Source organism: Paralichthys olivaceus, chromosome 13, assembly GCF_024713975.1.
Source record: "Paralichthys olivaceus isolate ysfri-2021 chromosome 13, ASM2471397v2, whole genome shotgun sequence".
Classification (NCBI taxonomy): domain Eukaryota; kingdom Metazoa; phylum Chordata; class Actinopteri; order Pleuronectiformes; family Paralichthyidae; genus Paralichthys; species Paralichthys olivaceus.
In genome coordinates this window covers 481408-502086 of record NC_091105.1, presented here as the reverse complement: position 1 = coordinate 502086, position 20679 = coordinate 481408, and the positions used below count along the sequence as shown (strand labels likewise).

The following is a 20679-nucleotide window of genomic DNA, read 5'->3' as shown; positions in this document are numbered from 1 at the left end:
TAGCAACCACATGAAACATGAGCCCAACACTTCACGACCACTTGTGAAAAAGGATTTTAAATCTGATGGTGACATGTTGTAAATATGTTGTCACGTAAACAGTCAGTTTACAGACGTCACGCGAGCCGACCAATCACAGTGAGCCTCGGCTGCGGATGTTTTACCTGTGGCAGCGTTTCAGAGCTTTGCTGTCAGAGTTCATGGAAACTGATTTCCAAATGCCGCTTTTGGCCATTTCATCGGAGATGTTCACCTCCGACGGGTCCACTCTGCAGAAACACACACACACACACACACACACACACACACACACACACACACACATGACTCTGCTGCCGATGCTCTGTGTTCACCATGTTCAGTGTGTTCGGTTATCGACTCACCGTCCTTTAAGGCTTTTGATCGGGAACTTTAGAACATCTCGGTCGTACGGCAGATCGTCGTCCGCCTCCTCCAGCATCCGCTGAGCATCCTGGGAAACAGACAGTGTCAGCGGGCGGACTGAGGCAGAGAGACGGTGTTTGGTTTCGGCGTCTCACCTCCTTCTCTTTCTTCTTCTTGTCGTCGTCCCTCTTCTTCTTGTTCTCTGGAATCAGGTCGTCGAGCCAGCTCAGCTCTCTCTTGGTGAAGCAGAAATCCAGAAGCTTCCTGATGAACACCAGAGCCAGAACCTGCAAACGAGAGGAGACGAGTCGGAGAGTTCGAGTGATAATGAAATAAAACAGAGGCCGCGTATGACTCACCATCATGGGGAAGATGACGGCGGCGGCTGAGGCCTTGATGGCCCAGAGGACGATGAGGCAGGACAGCTGCACCACAGTGAAGGCGTGGACCTTCCACAGCGGCACGTAGCGCAGGTAGATCAGGTCCGGCTGGTGTTTGGCCGGCATGCCGAACAGTTTGATCCTGTCGAACAGCTGCAAACAGAACGACAGAATCAAAACACAGAACCAAACAGTGACCATGCTGATGTGGGACAAATAAACAGGAAGTGACCTGGATGCCTTTGAGCGAGGACACGCCCATGTAGAGGAAGACTCCGTACAGGACAGGCATCGGGATGAACTGAGGACAAAAGCAAACGTTCAGAATGAAAAGTATTTCACACTGATGACTGCAAATTAAAAATATAATCCACGGCAGCTTTAAAACACAAAGATCAGCTGAAGTCACACGAGGAAGACGGGTGACGTTTACCTTGAGGGCGGAGGTCATGAAGACGGAGCAGCCCATCAGCACAAAGATCATGAAGCCGGTGACTCTCTGCTCTCGGATGCCAAGGAACTTTGGCTGCTCACCGGGCGCCGCGCACTCAGACTCCAGCTTCAGGCTGTTGACGTGGGAGATGGAGAGCACGGTCGCCGCCACGAACCACGGCAGGCCCATGATGGAGCACACGCCCAGCATCACCGCCACCACCAGCAGGTCCAGGTGATAGCCACAGCCTTTCTGCAACCACAGCGCACATGTTCAGGAGGGGGAGGGGTCTATCACAGAGAAACTTGTCGGTCAAAGCCTCGCTCGTCCTGACCTTCAGCTTGTTCTCCTTCCTGTTAACGATGACTGCGGTGATCTGTTGGTCCATGAAGATGAGGATGGTGCAGAGCAGAGCGGGGACGGCCGCAGCCAGAAGCGTCCACCAGGGGTTCGGCCCCAGCGGCGAGATCAGCCACCCTCGAGTGTTGGACGTGGGCTGAACGGACGAAGACAAAGAGCAACGCAGGAAAACATAAACTTTCAAATCAGAGCACGACTGATTCAGTGTCTGTGTGAAAGTAAATCCTCTGTCATCATCTCTTCACTGTTACTACGTCACTGCTGCACCGATCCAACACTTCACCATCGTCAAGTCTCAATAATAAAATGATCAGGAGGATATTACTCTCTGTATATAAACACAGCTCGACATCAGGAAACAGAGTCTCTGATGATAAAACTTCACGCTCATGTCTCATAGTTTACATCAGTTTTAAGTTTGTAATGATAAAGATTGAAACATGTGCAGGGAAGTCGACTTTACCTCGAAGCGGTCGGGCACGTTGAGCTTCGGTGAAGGAATTCCAACCAGATAATCCACCAGCACCATGATCATGATGGTCAGGAAGACGGCAAAGTCACTGATGGTCGATCGAACCTGTAAACACGAAAAACATCCTCTCAGAGTTTTCTACCAATGTAGGTCCATGTGAAGTCCTCTAGGTCCTGGAGGGGGGGGGGGTTAGCTAACATGACGGACCTTGGTGGGGAAGTAGCTCTCGGTCTTGAACTGTTTGAGGAAGGACGACAGGAAAAAGGTTGTGAAGAAGAGGATGATGGACCAGAAGAGGACGTCGGGGACGTAAGGACCGTCAGGACTGCAGCCCGAGCCAATGAAGACCCCGCGTAGACCCAGACAGTCCTGGAGACAGAGGGGGGAGGTTCGAGTCAAGAGCTGCAGTTCCTCTAATGTCCACTAGATGCTGCGACTGTGATTATAGCAAGTATGTTACAACGACACGACTTCCTGCACCTTCACGCTCAGCTGATCCCACTGGATGTTGTCTGAGGTTAAGTTCTTGCTGCTCCAGGTTTGTTGGACGTCAGCGGAGACGTTGACGGGTCGAGAACAACGACACCTGCCACAGGAAACAAAACCAGTTCATCCCGTTACAATGACGATCGATTGACAGAGAGATAGTTTTTATATATATCATACATATAGTTGAATCCCTGTCACACTGGTTGTTATGACGACAACACAAGTAATAATATTCATATTCATCCCAACCAACCAATGCTCATGATGATGTCATCATGACATCATCTACGTTTATGACTTTTTTCATCGAAACAAGCTGTCGATCGTGTCTCTAATCTTATTGGGTGTAAAATATGACGAGTTCTGACATCACGATGACATCATTCCTACCATAGCTATCGACCAATAGGATGCAGCGATGCATGATGTCATGTGATGACTGATTCATGACGTCACTGACCATATGATGCAGAATAATTGTTCCTCCATTATTTGTGGAGACACGTTGGAGGATGTGCTTTGATCGTCTTGGTGACCTGTGACCTGTGGGTGTGTCTCACGTGTAGAGGCTGAGGTTGTCCAGCTGGTTGTTGGTGTTGATGGGGAAAACGTCTGCGAGGTGGAACAGCTTCTCCAGAGCCTCGTAGATGAAGATGATGCAGATGAGCGAGGCAAACGCCTCCTCGGTGAAGCGAGTGATATAACAGACCAGAGAGCTGGCGTCCGTGGCGACCAGCAGCAGGCACAGGAAGACCGTCCACAGACCGATACTGGTCCTCAGAGACAGGTAGGACAGACCGTAGTCACTGAGGACGCCCAGAGAAGACAGGAGTAGCATCAATGGAAGCATTTAGATCATCTGTCACACGTCACACGACACATGGTCACACGACACATGGTCACACGACACATGGTCACACGACACATGGTCACGTGACACATACAGCTACATGTCAGTCACATGACATTTTGCTGAAGGCTGACGCTGTTTCCAGCTCATGTGAATAAAAGAACCTCTCATGATGTTTGTTTTCCAAACTCTTCCTGTTGGTGTGTTCAGGGACATTCTGACTCTTCAGTTCATGTTCGGATCATAGAACTCTGAATGTCTTTATTTAACAAGCGTCATGTCTGTCTCTGTAATAAACTGCTGACTGGAGACAGGTATGATGAGCAGAGACATGAAGTCAACGTGTCGGTTGGACGAGTTCAGTTTTGATTTATGTCACAAATGTCTTCAGATCATGACGAGCTGCAGATAAGTTGATAAAGAGACCAATCAGAGAGCAGAACACAAACCTGATCAATACTTCACCAATCAGTGACCACAGAGCAAACTCCTACAGGACGAATGAGAGTCCATATGATCATGGTTCATGTGGACATGTACAGTCCCTGTCATGTTTGTAAAGTCTCTGTATTGAGTCACAGTCTTATCAGTGGTCTCAGAATCATTGAGGCAACAATGACTCTGCACAATCTTGGGGGCATCAACCAAAGTGCGCCTCTATAAGAAGCCGCTCACCCCCTCTCACATCCCGTCTCTGCTGCAGCTTGAACTCTACAGGTAAAATGTTTGGTCACGTCGCTGCCCTGCTGCTGCTGCTGCTGGCCCGGTCCGGCTCGGCTCAGCCTGTCGACAGCGCGGCCGAGCTGAAGGAGATGCGCGTCGCCCTGGAGGAGCTGAAGGCCGAGAGACAGGGTGAGACTCCGTCTGACGCAGCCGCTCGACTCCTGATTTGTCCAACATGAACCAACAGTAAAATCTGTAATCCTGATTCTATTCGTGATGAACGAGCAAAGTCTGAACCTGCGATCGGATGTTTTGTTGATGAAACGAACCTCAACTCTTCTTCATGTGTCTCCACAGATATTTTCTAGCAGCAGAGTTAAACGTTTGTCTGAGACTCGTCAGCACCTTGTTCACTGTGTTTTTAATGCTGCGTCTCTCTTTACGATGACAGTGATGAGTGAGCGTCTGGACGTGGCTGAGCGGGAGGTGAAGAGGATCCAAGGTGAGAAATGTCAAAGGTTGGATTTACTTCAAGCTTCTTATAAAGGCCTCTGTCAACGACTCCAAAGTATTATTAAACTGAACGAGCTAAATCTACCTCCGACTGAAATATAGTTTGAAATAAAGCATTTATTAAATGTTTACATACTGAAGTGATTTTTCAAATGGTCCATTTATTTCAGTCATTTCTCAAAGAAAAACTATGCAACCAAATATCTGGTTTTATTTTTCATGCGTCAACAAAATGTTTTTATTTGAACTTTACTTTAATCAGATTTTATCTTAGTTGTAACATTTCTTGACAAGTCGTGATTTAAACAATCCAGAATAATAAAAGTGGGATCGATCCGGAGCTGACACAAATTATTCACACTCACTTTTTCTTTTGAACAGAAACTCCTAAAGTTGCATTCGCTGCCTCTCTGGGAGGAAACGGCCTCGTGAAGACGACGTCAGGCAACAAAGACCTCATCTACAGAGACGTCCTGACCAACGTGGGCGACGCTTACAACCCAGACACAGGTGAGACCAAGTGCGATTCAAAGTCTGTTTCCATCCACAGCAGCAGCTCTAGAATGAACCTTCCTGTCTGAGTCTACGAATGATCAAACCTCTGCTGCCAATCCACACAAGAGCAATCCTCTTCCTGCTTGGACCAACTTCACCTTCACACACTCGTCTCAAATCGTCCTGGTTACACTTCATTTTCCCTCCAGGTGTGTTCACGGCACCGATTCGTGGAGTCTACTACATCCGCTTCACCGCCAACGCCCCCACCGGCTTCCCCATGAGCGCAGTGCTCTACAAAAACGGCGCCTCCATCCAGCTGATCGCCCACGAGCAGGCGTCCGGCGAAGGCAGCGACACCGCGTCCAACGGCGCCACCCTGCTGCTGGAGCAGGGGGACAAGCTGAAGATGGTGCTGTGGCACAACACTCAGATCTGGGACAACAGCAACCACCACAGCACCTTCAGCGGCTTCCTGCTGTTCTCCATGTGAGGACGAACACACCATCTCGTGTTTACTGACGGGGTCAAGTTCTCAAGTTTAATATCAGTTGTGATGAGTTTAATGATGTTAGATTTGATTTAACTGTTTCACTTCTACAGCTGTTAAAGGTTCAGGTGAAACATAATCCCCAGGTGTGTTTCATCTAAATACTTTATATTTAAATACTTTATATTGAACACTTTATATTAAACACTTTATATTTAAATACATTATATTTAAATACTTTATATTAAACACTTTATATTTAAATACTTTATATTTAAACACGAGTTCAGTGCAACTCAATAAAATGAAAGCAGCAGATGTTCCACCAGCAGCAACATGAATCACAGCTGGATAAGATGGACTCTGTTCTCTCGTGTGTTTAAAGGGAGGACGAAGCTCCAGCAGAGGGCGCTGAAGACCAGCTGAAAACTTTGCAGGCTTCACTGAAACAGCTTCAGGCTGAAAACTCAGGTAAGAGTTCAGTGTTTGTTCTGTCACTGTGCAACAGCGTGATGCGATTTACCAGATTCTGCTTTTAGATTTGTTTACAGTTTAACTGATGGAATCACATTTAAAAGCAAAAGACTAAATGAACAGAGCGTCTCTTGAATCCCAGTCATCAGTGTGTGTGTGTGTGTGTGTGTGTGTGTGTGTGTGTGTGTGTGTGTGTGTGTGTCTGCAGGCATCAGAGAGCGACTGGAGGCCACAGAGACGACGCTCAAGGCTGCGAGAGGTCGGTCACTTTGCATTTGAAACCACTTTGTAATCTTCTATGACGCATCTCAACAGGCTGCACTGATCAGACGCCACCGTGATCTAACAGCAGCAGTAAACAAACAGTGGGCAGAGCTGAACCTGTGGCGGAAGAGCGCCATCCCGTGGATGAAATCAATACCGACACCTTCACCTTTTAGTATTTTTACAGTTCCGTCAGATTCAGCTCACGTCGTCTTAAAGAAACTTCCATAGCAGGATAAACGTGATTTGTTTTGTTCTCTTCAGACGTACCGAAGGTGGCGTTTGCCGTTTCTCTCGGAGGAAACGGTCTTCTGAAGACGACGTCAGGAAGCAGGACGCTCGTCTACAAAGATGTCCTGACCAACATCGGACAGGCGTACAACCCTGAGAGCGGTCAGTGAAGACAAACTAACACACGCTGTTTTCAACTCAGCTGCCGTACTTGTGTTTTTAAACTCCTCCTCTTCCAGGTGTGTTCACGGCACCTGTTCGTGGAGTCTACTACATCCGCTTCACCGCCAACGCCCCCACCGACTTCCCCATGAGCGCAGTGCTCTACAAAAACGGTGCTTCTATCCAGCTGATCGCCCACGAGCAGGCGTCCGGCGAAGGCAGCGACACGGCGTCCAACGGCGCCACCCTGCTGCTGGAGCAGGGGGACACACTCTCCATGCAGCTGTGGCACAACACTCAGATCTGGGACAACAGTAACCACCACAGCACCTTCAGCGGCTTCCTGCTGTTCGCCATGTGAGGACGAACACAACGCATCGGCTCATCTGTCGCCATCATCATCTTTGTTGTAAAATCCAGTGAATGTTACGTCACTGCCTCCGTTTGATTTAGACTCTGTTCAAATAAAATCACCTGATCTTTCAAACTCAGACTGTGTGACTCACTACATCCTGAAATCCAACGGGACGGAGTGAAAAATCAAAGTGTCTACGGACCAAAGGTTTCCCAGAAACAATCGGCATTTCTTTTATATTTAAGACCGAATAAAGGGAAACAAGAACTCCAGAGGCCGAAAGTGTCTCTGGTGGATTTTCCTGGAAATATCTGAGTGACACACAAACATAATATTAGAATGATATAATCTTCTGGGAAATGCAGCAGGTTGAACAAAGGGTTTTATGTAAGTCTTACAAAATACTATTTATTTAATCACAAAAAGTCTTTTTAATCCGTTTCTCTAAGCCAATCACTCAACTGATCCTCAAACCCACAAACCTGATTCTGCTGCTCGGTTACTTTCAACTGATGTTTTACTACGTTTATAAAAGCACATCCTGTTCAGGGACATCGCTGACGCCACTAATCAGAGAAGATGGTAAAAAGGACAAATGTCAACGAACGGAAGCAACGAGATTATCAATTCACTCTGTTAGTTTAGTTTTAAATGAAGACGGGATAAAACGAGAAAATAAGAGAAAAAAAACGTGTTTCACTGAAATATATAAAAAAGTTTCTGCAAAAAGTTTAGATATTAAAAAATGTGAAAGGATTTTCTGACAGATGGATTATGGGAGAAAACATCATGTGAATATAAAGTCAGCTAATTATATCAAAGTTCAGGGACTGACTCTGAATCCATCACTGCTTATTGAATGAGATCAGTTATAAGAATGCTGCTTAATAAAAGCGAATGACTGCAGCGATCATCGTTTGTGAAGAATCAACCTGAACCCATTAAATAGATTTAAGTTAATTAACATTATTAATAACAATCACAAATTGATTTATTAAAAATGATGTTCAAATGTCCAGTTGTTTTTACAGACACCTGAACTAACCAAAGACAGTTCAATGTACCGCTGTCATGGTGACGACTGACTGATGTTCCGGGGACAGCGCCCCCTGCTGACCAGCTTTATAACAACCCACCTGCAGAACTTGAAGAGGATCTTCTCAAAGACCAGAACTGGACCAGTGCTTCCCAGGATGGTGAGAGGCTGACCGGCAAAGAGAGAGTAGGCCACGCCTGTCAGAGACGCCCCGAACAGAGACTCTATGGCACTCTACCAGAGAGAGAGAGAGGGAGAGAGAGAGAGAGAGAGAGAGGGAGGGAGGGAGGGAGGGAGGGGGAGAGAGAGGGAGAGAGAGAGGGAGAGAGAGAGAGAGAGAGAGAGAGGGGGAGAGGGAGAGCGAGGGAGGGAGGGAGAGAGAGAGAGAGAGAGAGAGAGGGAGGGAGAGGAGAGAGAGAGAGAGAGAGAGAGAGAGAGAGAGAGAGAGAGAGGGAGGGGGAGAGGGAGGGAGGGAGGGAGGGGGAGAGGGAGAGAGAGAGAGAGAGGGGGAGAGGGAGAGCGAGGGAGGGAGGGAGAGAGAGAGAGAGAGAGAGAGAGAGGAGGGAGAGAGAGAGAGAGAGAGAGAGAGAGAGAGAGAGAGAGAGAGAGAGGGAGAGAGAGAGAGAGAGAGAGAGAGAGAGAGAGAGAGGGAGGGGGAGGGAGGGAGGGAGAGAGGGGAGAGAGAGAGGGAGAGAGAGAGAGAGAGAGAGAGGAGAGAGAGGAGAGGGGGAGAGGGAGAGCGAGGGAGGGAGGGAGAGAGAGAGAGAGAGAGAGAGAGAGGGAGGGAGAGAGAGAGAGAGAGAGAGAGAGAGAGAGAGAGAGAGAGAGAGAGAGGTGAAGGTTAAAGTGGAATATTTAATGAGTATATTCATGTTTCTAATGAGGACATTTTAAAAATGGTTTTGAATGCGGAGATGAAACTCTCACATTAGCCTCCTTTTATTGTGAAAATATCCACATCCTGCTACTTACTATGTTTCCTTTGGTGGCTTCGCCCAGCAAACCTCCAAACGTGATGACGGGCGACATGCAGGCGCAGTAGAGGAAGAGGACGGACGCCAAACACTGCAGACTGCAGGCGTCTCTGATGTCGCTCCACAGGAACGGAGCTTTCCTCCGAACGTCGTTCACCAAACCACCGAAAATCCTGACGAGAGGAACAACGACTTAAAAACAGGTTGAGGTGAAAAAATCAAACAATACATCAGAACGAATCGTATCAATGAACTCTGTCTGGTCAACTGTTCACGAAATATTAAATTAACAAAACGAAACAGAAAATCTGAGACTATGACCAGACGATGACAAATCGATTACGTGTTAAAAGCAGGAAGTTCTAATTTTAGATTCATGAAATGAGTTGGATTCAAGATAACGAGAAGATTTCAACGTTCTGTGCACGTTTTTGATGTAAATGATCTGATGAGGATTTTGTCAATCAGCTGTTAAGTGGACGAACCTCCCCGTCCTCTGCAGCTCTGGTCCACTTTCATGCTCCGCCTCCTTCACCATGTCAGAGCTGTGGGCGGAGCCATTAGGAAGCAACGGCATCTTCCTCTTCTCCTGCGGAGACAGAGGACGGAGGTGACCTCAGGAGAGACCCGCTGCTTTATTTATTCAACGCATATTGCTGGGGGGGGGTCTGACCTGAGATGGGACGCTCTTCGGGGGATCGATGCGGATACTGGGGTCCCACTCACCCGGCGGCAGCACGGTGACCTGATCCAGGAACTCGTCGATGCCTGACAGCAGGTCGTTCCTGTCCTTCGCTTTGTAGGCGACATCGTGGAAAATCTTGAGAGAAAGAGATTGAGTCTCAAAGTGACGTCTTCAAACTCCTGGTCCAGATTATTTTTTCCTCTTCTTACCTCGTCCGTCATCAGAGTGGCGATGGAACGTCCGATCTCGTGGTACTGTGGACCTTTTCCAAACGGACCGAGCAGCAGGAAGAGAAACCTGAGCAGAAGACAAACAACACAATCATCAGTCCAGCACCGGACCGGCTCCGGACCGTTGACCCCCGCCTCCTTGATGAGGACGTTCATCGGCTCAGAACCAGCTGCTGTTTACCTCGTGGGTACCGGGACCTCGGTGAGGCCCGTCAGCAGCACAGCAGGAGACAGACGAACAAAGGCGATGATCGGCCGCTCCAGGAAGTCGACTTCGCCCACTAAGACGTTAGAGGCCTCAGCTCCGGGAGGAATCTTCCTCATGAAATTCATGTCGACCTGAAACACATGAGAGGAACCACATGACCAGGACACGTTCACACTGAGCCTGTAGTTCCTTCTGCAGCCTGTGGGGGGCAGAAGCTCCTCCCACTCAGCTGTTCACACTGTCACACAGCTCAGCTAACAGCATAGTATATAAGGCTCCGCCCACATCACTGACTGTACATCAAGATGATGACGATCTTCTACATTGAACACACACATCAGACTAAACAACACAACAACAACTGAGTCAAAGCACAGACGCACACAGTTTAACACACGACAACACAGGCCACTGATTGGTCGACAGCCGGTGACTGACAGGTGAACAGACTTACGGCAGGTTGTCTAGCGGCCGCTGGCAGCAGACACACACAGTCGCAGTCCTGCTGGAAAACAAACCAGTCACCCTCCGAGCACACACACAACCTCTGAGTGTCTCCGTCAGGTTCACACTGACCAACACGGTTCAGAGTTTATAAAACAGAGTAAACAAACTGTCGGTTCTGGTACAAAACATCTGCTTCAGCTTCAGACTCGATGTGAGCGGTGAAGAATCTTTACATCTAAATCTTTTCTCTCTGGAACTTCCACCCTGTGACTAGAAACTCTGTCGGTGACAGACGACTCGGACCGACCCCGACCCATCGGTGGAATCCACAGGTGCAGGAGACCTCGACCAGAGACCAGGCTGTTGTCATGACTCACGCTCAGAGCTGTTGGCTGCTGTAAACGACCGCTCCCTCCACAGATTCATGTTTTTACCTGACGCTTGTAAATATGAGGAATCAAACATGTGACCTCTGTTTCAACCATATAGTTCAGTGACCCTCCATGAAAGTTTGTGTTTATGTTAAAAACAGGTCGTTACCTTGGTGAAGCCCACCGCGCTGTTTTCCCGGCTGCCTCCATTGATGCGACTCTCGGCGTTTTTGCTGTTGTCGAGGTTTCCGGGAGCCGAGTGAGGGGACGCCAGCAGATCTGACGAACACGGAGATTCAGTCAGACATTCACGCCACGGTTTCTGATGCCGACATTAATACGCTCAGGACACACACTCCAACAGGAAACCAACGACATGTGAGGGGTCACACCTCACAGACAAAAAGAAAGATCTTAACATTTATTACATTTATCTATTTACCGCTGGAGAAAATTTATTTGTCACTGCAGCTGTAAAGAAAGTACAAAAATACAAAATACACAGTAAAATAAAAGAGTGAGCAGATGAAGACTGTTGAATAAGAGTAAATACCAAAACAAGCTGTTTTACAATAATCAGATCTGTAAAGTGATTAAAATATTGATTATATATTAATGTTGTGATGTCAGTGTCAGTTGATTGTGTGAATTGGACATTTGGGACATAAAGGAATTTATCTTTCTTGTTTTCTGTCTCTTGAAGCTGCAGCTTTAAGATCGTCTGCTCGTGTGTTTTACACTGCAGAGCCGGAGCTGCTGATTTAAAGCACATGACAGCAGAGGAACACACACACACACACACACACACAGACACACACAGACACACACACACACACACACACACACACACAGTTCCTGTTACAGTGTGGATATCCAGCCTCACATTAAATGTCACTGCCAACCAACAGAAACTCCATCTGACTTTAACTGTCTCGACTTCGCTGAGCCGCTCAGAGACGTGTCAGAGACGTGTCAGAGACGTGTCAGAGACGTGTCAGAGACCGAGTTGTAACGAGGGGTTGTGTGTTTTGGAGAGAAGGAGACATGAGGAGAAGAGCTCCTGATTAAAAACCTCCTGAGCCATCAACCCTGAAGGAATCCTAACCAGAGGACTACAACTCCCATCATCCCACACTGCTGCATCACACTCAACCAGGACAAGTGACTGACAACTGAGGGACAAGAGTAAAGTTTCAGTTTAAGACCTTAAAGGGATAGTTCACTGAAAAACTCCCAGTTTTAAGCCTAAAGGTTCACAGGGAGTGGCTAAGCTAGCGGACGTAGAAACACGAGGGTGTGTCGGAGGGTCCGTGAAAGCACCTCGTAGGAAGAGATCATGTTACGGACACTTGAAGACACCACACATGGAGGCAAGTTATTTCAGTTGTTATCATGTCTGAAGCCCCTCCCCCCACCATAGTGAGTGAAATGTCATTTTTCAGTGAACTGTCCCTTAAACGTCAGTTCAAAGTGTCGTCAGTGACACTGAACAGTTCGTAGATCCAAGTTGGTTCAGGTTTTTAAACTCATCAGTATTTGATGTTCTGTCTTCACCTGAATGATTCGTGGTTTTCTCGTTCCACTGGAGTCAGCAGTCAGTGGTCGGTCAGTCGTCTTGCTCACGCATCACTTCCTGTCTTTTTTTACTTCAGCACATTAACAGTCACTCAGTAACGAGGGGTCAGAGGAGAGACGACGATGACTCGGTTCACGTCTACAGATCATTGATACGCTGAAGGTGAAGTGTGATCATCCACAGATCAGGTGGTGACCACATGAGCCTCTGAACTTAAAAGTGACGACGCATACAAACAAACCAACAAACTAAACTGCAGCGTCCAAACAACGTTCCATCAACAAACTCAAACAATTAATGAAACTTGCAAAGCGATAATGATCCTGTCGTCGTTTGTCGGAACCACGAGGATTCTGATGTTTACGCTTGACCACAGGTGATTGTGTCTGTAAACGAGAAGAGTTGTCCTTAAGATGTATACGTCATAAATCAGTTTGTTAAATAAAGTTGTGCAGTTGTTTTGCAGCTGTGATTCTTTTGCTCTACAAACAAAACCAGTCAGAAGAAACGGTTTTAGTCGACATGCAGATGTTGAAGTTCTCACACAGCAGAGCAGGTTTAGTTTGGAGCGTTCACACTGTCATGCCAGGATTTGCCTGTTTGACTGTGAGGAAACATCAGATCCTGTTTGTCCTCCATCTTCACCTCTTCCTCTTCCTCTTCCTCCTCAGGGATCCTCCCCCACAGCCCCTCCGGAGCAGAGCAGCGACGCTGAGAGCCGGAGGGAGGAGCGTGGAGGAGGGAGGCAGAGAGGGAGGGGGTGAGGCCGGGCGGACAGGCCTCAAAGAGGTGGCGTCCGAGCAGGCTGGTGAGATGAGGGGACATGGGAGGGCTGGAGGAGCGACGCAGGAGGTAGAGACGAGAGGAGGACAGACCCTCCCCTGAGGAGAAGAAGGGAAGCAGAGAAAACGTGAAAGAGAAACTTCAGAAAGACGAGTGACGCTCAGATTTTAACATCTGGAAGGAAAATGAACTGACCAGTTGTGATCCGAGCGCTGAGACTAGAACATAAATCATCGTGGATTTAAGAAGACAGTGGTGATGTCACTGGTAAGGACCGCACACTGTGAAGTGCCTTCAGATGATATTTTGTGATATGACATTAAACAAATAAAGATTTAATAGATTTGAAAATGTTTTCTGAAACCAGACTGAACGTGGAACAAGAGACAGTGATCGAACCAAACAGCCAATCAGAGGCAGGGGTTCGTATTCCAAGTGTCCGATCAAAAGAGTGAACACCTCAGAAACACTTTGTGCCCGTGTCCGGTGTGTGCACGTGGTTTTAATGTCACACACACACACACACAGCAGATTTACAACATTTCTATACGAGTCTGGAAATCAACCGATGACGACAGCGTCGTGGTCTCACCGGTACGTTCCAGTAAATGGGGGTCGGAGTGTTTCTTGCCGATGTCGGCGAAGGATCGAACCAGTGGGATCCGGTTGCTCAGCTTCTTCTCATTCTGGTGGTGGTGACGTCTCAGCATGGCCTCCTTCACCTTCTCCCGAACGCCGTCCTCCAGCTGACCTGACGCCAGCATGCTGTCGATCACCATGTCTGAAGAGAGCGGGTCATCAGGGACATCGTAATAACCACATGTGTGACAGAAGGGAACGCTGTGTCGGCGCGCTGACCTGCGATCTCCTCTATGGTGTTCGCTCTCATGTCAAGCAGCACGGTGCCGTTGATGATGCAGGAACGCAGCTCGAACAGACTGTGCAGCGACAGCGTCGCCACGTACGGTTTACTCCAACGCTCACCGCCATCTTCTACGTCCTCCTCAAACTTCAACCACCTGATGAAAACACACAGACACACACAGACACACACACACACACTGTGTAAACATGATGTCGTCTCCCTCCACAGCTTCACGGTTCTCTGGAGATTAAACATCGTAGATAAATGTCATGTCATCGTTGTCCTGAATGAAGTGAATGTAAATAAAGTTGGGGACGTGTCTTCACCGTGCCGTCTCCTTCCACTCCTGGAGCTCTCCGTCCCTGAAGGCGAGCTCGTCCAGCTCCGTGAACAGGTCGTGGGGAATGTGTTCTTCGTCATCGTCCTCCGTCCCAAGGATGAACTGGACTCTCTGCGACGGTGTGTCTATGGAGACAAATCACGCTCGTCATCGTGTTTCATACATTTGTTCTTCATATTAAAACCGTATGAGATAGTCAGGCCCGGACCATTGGTGGGCGAGTCCCGTCCGTCCTCTCGGTCCCGCCGTTTCCGGTGATGTCTGTGTCCTCTGTGACGGTGACGCCTCCTGCTCTGTCGGCCCAGAGGGACATGAACCCCAACGTACACCGCCCTGTGACCTGACGGAGAAAAGTTAGAGTTAGAGTTCTCTAACCTTGAATGAACCATTAGAAAGTTGATGCTGCAGATTGATCACAACACATTTAGGTCACCTGTCACAATCTTCTAGTTTCCTTCTTATTAAAAACTGACTGTACGAGATAAAACGTGTATAAATACTCTGTCATGTTAGCTGCTTTACGTTTGACTGTAAACACAAAGTGTGTGTGTGTGTGTGTGTGTGTTTGTGGACTCACTCTCTAGTTCTTCTTTCTCAAAGTTAGTGTTGAGGGTGGAGCTTGTCTTACCCTGGTCCAGCACCGCCTCCTCATCGTTCCCCTGCAACACACACACACACACACACACACACACACACACACACACACACACACACACACACACACACACACACACACACACACTAAGAATGACTCCCACCATGCCTGTAAACTCGTCTTAACAGTAGCTTCCACTTTATCATGTACCTGTCGCTCGGTGTCCACCACCACGGCAGCTAACGACACACGTTCAGTGTGATTCTGAGGGAAACACTGCATGAATATGTCTCATGGGAAAATGAATGGTAATTGTTTTGATGAATCAATAGTTGATCTGTAATAATAGAGTATAAGTTTCAGTAAAGTGAAGATGTGAGTTTTGAGATAATATTTAAAGTGGCCTGAAACACTACACATGTCCGGTTCACGTCTAATCCGTTAATCTGCCACATTTCCTCAAATGACTCATGAAGCTGATAAAGTTCTGTTTCGACATCATCTGTCAGTTTTCAGCCTCAGTCACTTCCTGAAAACACTGTGGCTGTGAGTGTGAAGCCTCATGAGCCCGACCACTGACTTCACACACTGTTTTCAATCTGAGACACAAAGAGCAGATACATACCAGGGACATTGCTCTGGCCACCCTCTGACTGGCAATATCTCCCCAATACTCTCCCATAGCTGCTCCGTCAAATCAAGATTCCTGCTTCTGGGAAAACAGAAAACGTCCCAAAGATGAAAACTCTGTGGCAGTGAAGTCTCCACAGAGTGGAAAGAGAAATGCAGCAGCTGCTCAGATACAAACCAACTGTCAACAGTCGTGTGTGGATCTGAGACGGTCCGGGTTCAGAGTGAATACAGACGCTGTGCTGCCAGCGGAGCCTCGGCTATGATTCATGTATTTATAGCAGAGTGTCGCTTCACTGAGCAGAGAAACCAGCGAGTCTGGAAGTCTGCAAACACAGCAAGTTAAAAAAAAGAGGCGGGAGGCAGGAGGCAGGAGGCAGGAGGCAGGAGGCAGGAGGCAGGAGGCAGGAGGCAGGAGGCGGGGTGACCGGTGGACAAATCACACACGTTTCTGAGCAGGAAAAACACAAACACAGCAATTCAAACAGAACTGACCCAACCCTGAAGTGACCCGGCCCTGAACCGACAGAACCATGAACTGACCCCACTCTGAACTGTCAGTGTCTCCACTCTGACACTTCCAAGTCTACACCAACCAGTCCAGAGTCTCAACTGGACCAGTACAAACCAACAAGTCCCAATTCAGAAACACATGCAGGTCAAGAGATCCCATGTGAAGTCCAAGGCCAAGTGAAAACACCACATCAAGACCAACAGTCAAAACCAAAGGTCTCAAGTCAGGACCAGTCTGCTTCCAAGAGTTCAAATGAAAGAGACGAACCCAGAAGTACTGAGGTTCAAGAAAAGTCCCAAATGAAGTCCGGTTCAAAATGAACTAGTTCCAAGTCGAGACCGACCGGATAAAGTCCAGCTCTTAACACATCAGCATCTCTCTCAGTCTTTAACTGTTCTGATTTCTTTTCCTTCAACCTGTGACTTGATCTGTTGTTCCCAACACGGTCGTCTCACCTTTGACCTTCCTCCCTGGCTGCTTTTTAATTCTGCTGATGTGGGAAACTGACTCTCCTGTTGACTGGGACTCTTTGTGAGACAATCATGTTGACTTAACACGATTTGGAGCAAATCAGACGTAGTAGTAGGAATAAATGAAGTGGGAGCACTGGTGCTTCTCTCACTGGAGAGACTGAACTTGAAAAGAATCCAAGTTTAACATTTGATGAAAATGACAAGTGACTTTATTTTGGAACAACAGAAGTTCAGATGTCTTGTTCCCTCCCTGGACGGGCCTCACAGTTAATACCAGTTCTTTTCCACTCAGGAATTCTAATGGGAAACAACAACAAGCTGCTACATGAGCACATTTCCATATAAACCCATGACAGACGGGGTTTTACATTTGCTCTTCTATTTCAGCACACACTCACACACACTGCTCTGGGCTCCTGAAACCACAAACCAAATACAGACACACAACTCTGCCACAGGCTCAGAGAAGGACCAGGAAACACATTGTCATCTGACAAATACTCACTTTACAACTCGGGCTGAGTGTCACCACTGATTCCACAAAACTATTTGATTCCGATTCACAAGGTCTCGATTTCATTCAGAATCGATTCAGTCGGGGAAACTTCAGAGTAAAATAAAAGGTCTGCTTGGATTTGAAAGAAGAAATATTAAGGAAGACATGATAAGACGTTTTGTTGGATGATATATTGTCCCAGAAGTTATTGCGATAAATTATATTATTGTCATCATTTTGAAACCATTTCATAGCACTGATATAATGATGACAACATATTAATATAACCTTTTCAAAGAGCAATGAAATGTTAAGAATATTCAGTCCGAATTAAAAATATTATACTATACATATAAATAAATACATAAAACACAATTAAAAGAAACCGCACATGTGTGTGTGTGTGTGTGTGTGTGTGTGTGTGTGTGTGAGAGTCCAAGTACTTGCTTTAAGCTTGACAAAATATCACATACACAAAATATATCCAAAGAGTTTTGTATAAATAATTATAAATGTTTGTGAGCTCAGTTCACATGGAGCAGTCGTCCATCAGTCGGACCTTGTTATCACCTTAATTAACTGGAACAAGAGTCCAATAAAAAATTGTGCAAAACAAACCAAAGCATAAAGTGCCCTCTGGTATGTGATGCTAAACTTAGCCGAGTGATTCCAGGCTACAAGTCTGAGGGACGACGGCTGTGGATCAAAACCTGGTTCACACAGATAAGAGCACGGAATCGGACCCTCACTGTAACCGGGTCCAACAGGACAACAGACACAACAGACCAGTTGCTGTTTGAAAGTCCAAGCACAACTTTGAAAGGTATGAAGAACATCCAATATTCATATTCATGAACAAAACACATCAGGCCTGCTGTTTGAGTTGAACACCTCTGATTCTAAACAATCTCATGAGAACTAAACTAATGGCCTCGTCTCTCTGCTTCTTCAGATCAGAGCCGTCACATGTTTTTCCAGCCACAGTGTAAATGAAGGTTTGTATTAAGAAGAGCCTGAAGGATTTATCCTTTCACAGACAGGTCAGTATCTGTGTCTGTTCGCTGAAATTAAAACTTATTCCACAAAATAAACAATGCAGACAAAATGTAGATTTATATCTTTATAAATCAACTGTAAATATCAATTTGCCTTTGTGTCAGCATGTGTGTTGTCATGTGGAGGCTGTTCGCCTCCAGCCGACCTTCTGCATCCCATGATCCAACAGAGCAGCCTGCATTAAACACTGTTTTATCCCCAGCAGTCGCCACGGAAACAAGGAAGTGGCTGAAAACAGCTGGACTGTGTCAACAGCTGCACAACAACACAAACCACACAGTTTGTCTCTAAATGATTCTGGAGGTCGTATTCGTAGATTGTAGCTGGGTCTTTTGTTTATTTCCATTAGTTTCATTGACTTTGTATTTTTCTATGGTTTGAGGTCATAACAGAGGTTCATCCTCTGGAGAGCAGGACTACAGCCTCAGAACCAAGCTCTCGATTAGTCACGTCAGCTCTCAGTCCTGATGTCTCCGCCCATTTTACATCATCAAATAACCGATTAAACCAAACTGATCAGAAACGAACATCAGTGAGATAAGAACGAGCTGAACAGAAACACCTTTACAAACATTGAACGTCTACTTTGACTTTTAGTTTGGTCCATGCCCCATCTGCTAACATGGTGGAGGAGGGGTTATGACCCATACTGCAGCCAGACACCAGGGGGAGATAGAGAGGATTCAGCTTCACTTTCAGGAGCTGTCATGTCGTCCGTCTTTATCTACTGTGTGTGGTCAGTTATCCAAATCTTTCAAACATCACAAGGTGACAACAACCTGAAAGACACACCCACAGACACACACACACACAGACACACAAACAAACAACACCCACACAATAACAATAATCAGTACAGCCTCTTGTTTCCCTGCAGACCAACAGAATCCGGTGCAACAGTCCACCAGAGAGTCAGCTGACGTCAACACAAACCCCCTGAGACGACTCGACAACACTAACCTGTACACACCTATGGTACACACTGACACCGAGTGTGAGTTTAAACGGCTCGTTGTTGTGTTGGTCTCCAGCTTCCTATAGTTTAAACACCATCTGTCAATCAAACCCTGAGGCTCAGGTTTTTGGTATCATCACATTCAGACCAATACAATCATCTAAATCACAGCTTCCTACAGTACTCCACAGTACTACAGCACTCTAGTACTCCACAGTACTACAACACTCTAGTACTCCACAGTACTACAACACTCTAGTACTCCACAGTACTACAACACTCTAGTACTCCACAGTACTACAACACTCCACAGTACTACAACACTCTAGTACTCCACAGTACTACAACACTCTAGTACTCCACAGTACTACAGCACTCTAGTACTCCAAAGTACTACAGCACTCCACAGTACTACAACACTCCATAGTACTCCACAGTACTACAGCACTCCACAGTACTACAACACTCTAGTACTCCACAGTACTACAGCACTCTAGTACTCCACAGTACTACAACACTCCACAGTACTACAACACTCTAGTACTCCACAGTACTACAGCACTCTAGTACTCCACAGTACTACAGCACTCCACAGTACTACAGCACTCTAGTACTCCACAGTAGTACAGTACTCCACAGTACTACAGCACTCTAGTACTCCACAGTAGTACAGTACTCCACAGTACTCCACAATTCTGCTGCTGATAAAACTGTGAAGCAGCAACGACATCAACAAACCAGTCGGACGCAGAATCAAAATGAGTCCAGGTCTCAAATTTTCTTTCAACTGCCAAAAGCTGATTAAAAAGAAAACTGCAGTTTTTTCCCTCCTGTTAATCTGGATCAAGTCGTCTTAGTGTTTCTAATGTGGCTGCAGTTTGGATTGGAGCTTAAACCCTTTGGCCTTGAAAGTGAAGCAGAGTAAAGTTGAGTCCTGTCACAACAGGTTGAATGTGTTCGAGTCTGTTCCTCCAGTAAAACTCCTCATGGCAGCTCATTGGAAAAACTCCACTCCAACTCTATATGAGTTGTGTGTGTATATATATGTGTGTGTGTGTGAGTGTGTGCGAGTGTGTGTGTGTGTGTGTGTGTGTGTGTGTGTGTGAGAGAGTGAGTGTGAGAGTGTGTGCGAGTGTGTGTGTGTGTGTGAGTGTGCATGTGTTCGTCACAGATAATCATCTCTGATAAAACAATGTTTTTTTCCAAAACGTGTGACGTTCAGTCAAAGGTCCATCACATTATTTACATTATTTACAGATTAATATTCTCTTAAATAACAGAAATGGTTCTTCTCATTCTCTTCTACCTGTTATTTATTAGATTCTTTTACTCTTTCCCAGACTCCTCTGACATTTTCAGAATTCTTATTGTAGCTGACCATCCATCTGATGACCACGCTCGCTCTCTGTGGTTAGAATGGTTCTGGTTTT

The 20679-nt window shown here is 46.7% G+C and overlaps 2 protein-coding genes and 1 long non-coding RNA gene across 23 annotated transcripts in view; 2 read left to right on the top strand and 1 right to left on the bottom strand.

Annotated features, from left to right (window-relative positions):
• The window catches only part of LOC109646463 (sodium bicarbonate cotransporter 3-like), a 50061-nt gene that overhangs the window by 725 nt on the left and 28657 nt on the right, over positions 1 to 20679 (bottom strand). For 2 of the 21 annotated variants that reach the window (XM_069536819.1, XM_069536820.1), the window contains exons 2-24: positions 15108 to 15189; positions 14739 to 14870; positions 14517 to 14655; positions 14184 to 14344; positions 13918 to 14106; positions 11136 to 11245; positions 10122 to 10279; positions 9920 to 10007; positions 9699 to 9845; positions 9511 to 9614; positions 9024 to 9198; positions 8152 to 8285; positions 3079 to 3324; positions 2510 to 2615; positions 2237 to 2398; positions 2021 to 2134; positions 1532 to 1693; positions 1198 to 1449; positions 997 to 1065; positions 744 to 917; positions 540 to 671; positions 384 to 472; positions 165 to 269 (exon numbers count right to left, since the gene is read on the bottom strand). In XM_069536819.1, coding sequence (XP_069392920.1) covers positions 165 to 269; positions 384 to 472; positions 540 to 671; positions 744 to 917; positions 997 to 1065; positions 1198 to 1449; positions 1532 to 1693; positions 2021 to 2134; positions 2237 to 2398; positions 2510 to 2615; positions 3079 to 3324; positions 8152 to 8285; positions 9024 to 9198; positions 9511 to 9614; positions 9699 to 9845; positions 9920 to 10007; positions 10122 to 10279; positions 11136 to 11245; positions 13918 to 14106; positions 14184 to 14344; positions 14517 to 14655; positions 14739 to 14870; positions 15108 to 15189 — 3230 coding nt within the window. Of the gene's footprint in view, positions 1 to 164; positions 270 to 383; positions 473 to 539; positions 672 to 743; positions 918 to 996; positions 1066 to 1197; positions 1450 to 1531; positions 1694 to 2020; positions 2135 to 2236; positions 2399 to 2509; positions 2616 to 3078; positions 3325 to 8151; positions 8286 to 9023; positions 9199 to 9510; positions 9615 to 9698; positions 9846 to 9919; positions 10008 to 10121; positions 10280 to 10602; positions 10651 to 11135; positions 11246 to 13138; positions 13424 to 13917; positions 14107 to 14183; positions 14345 to 14516; positions 14656 to 14738; positions 14871 to 15107; positions 15190 to 15335; positions 15463 to 15750; positions 16113 to 20679 lie in introns of those variants that run through there. The other 19 variants (XM_069536799.1, XM_069536802.1, XM_069536800.1 and 16 more) reach the window with 19 other exon arrangements.
• LOC109646464 (complement C1q tumor necrosis factor-related protein 4-like) lies at positions 4039 to 7147 on the top strand. The gene is made up of 8 exons (XM_069536823.1): positions 4039 to 4220; positions 4483 to 4533; positions 4926 to 5054; positions 5249 to 5528; positions 5915 to 6000; positions 6212 to 6262; positions 6532 to 6660; positions 6738 to 7147. The coding sequence occupies exons 1-8, from the start codon at positions 4091 to 4093 to the stop codon at positions 7019 to 7021; spliced, it is 1140 nt and encodes a 379-aa protein (XP_069392924.1). The 5' UTR covers positions 4039 to 4090; the 3' UTR covers positions 7022 to 7147.
• LOC138413473 (uncharacterized) lies at positions 12128 to 13452 on the top strand. Its single transcript, XR_011245830.1, has 2 exons — positions 12128 to 12336; positions 13214 to 13452. It is a non-coding gene; the product is annotated as an uncharacterized lncRNA (long non-coding RNA).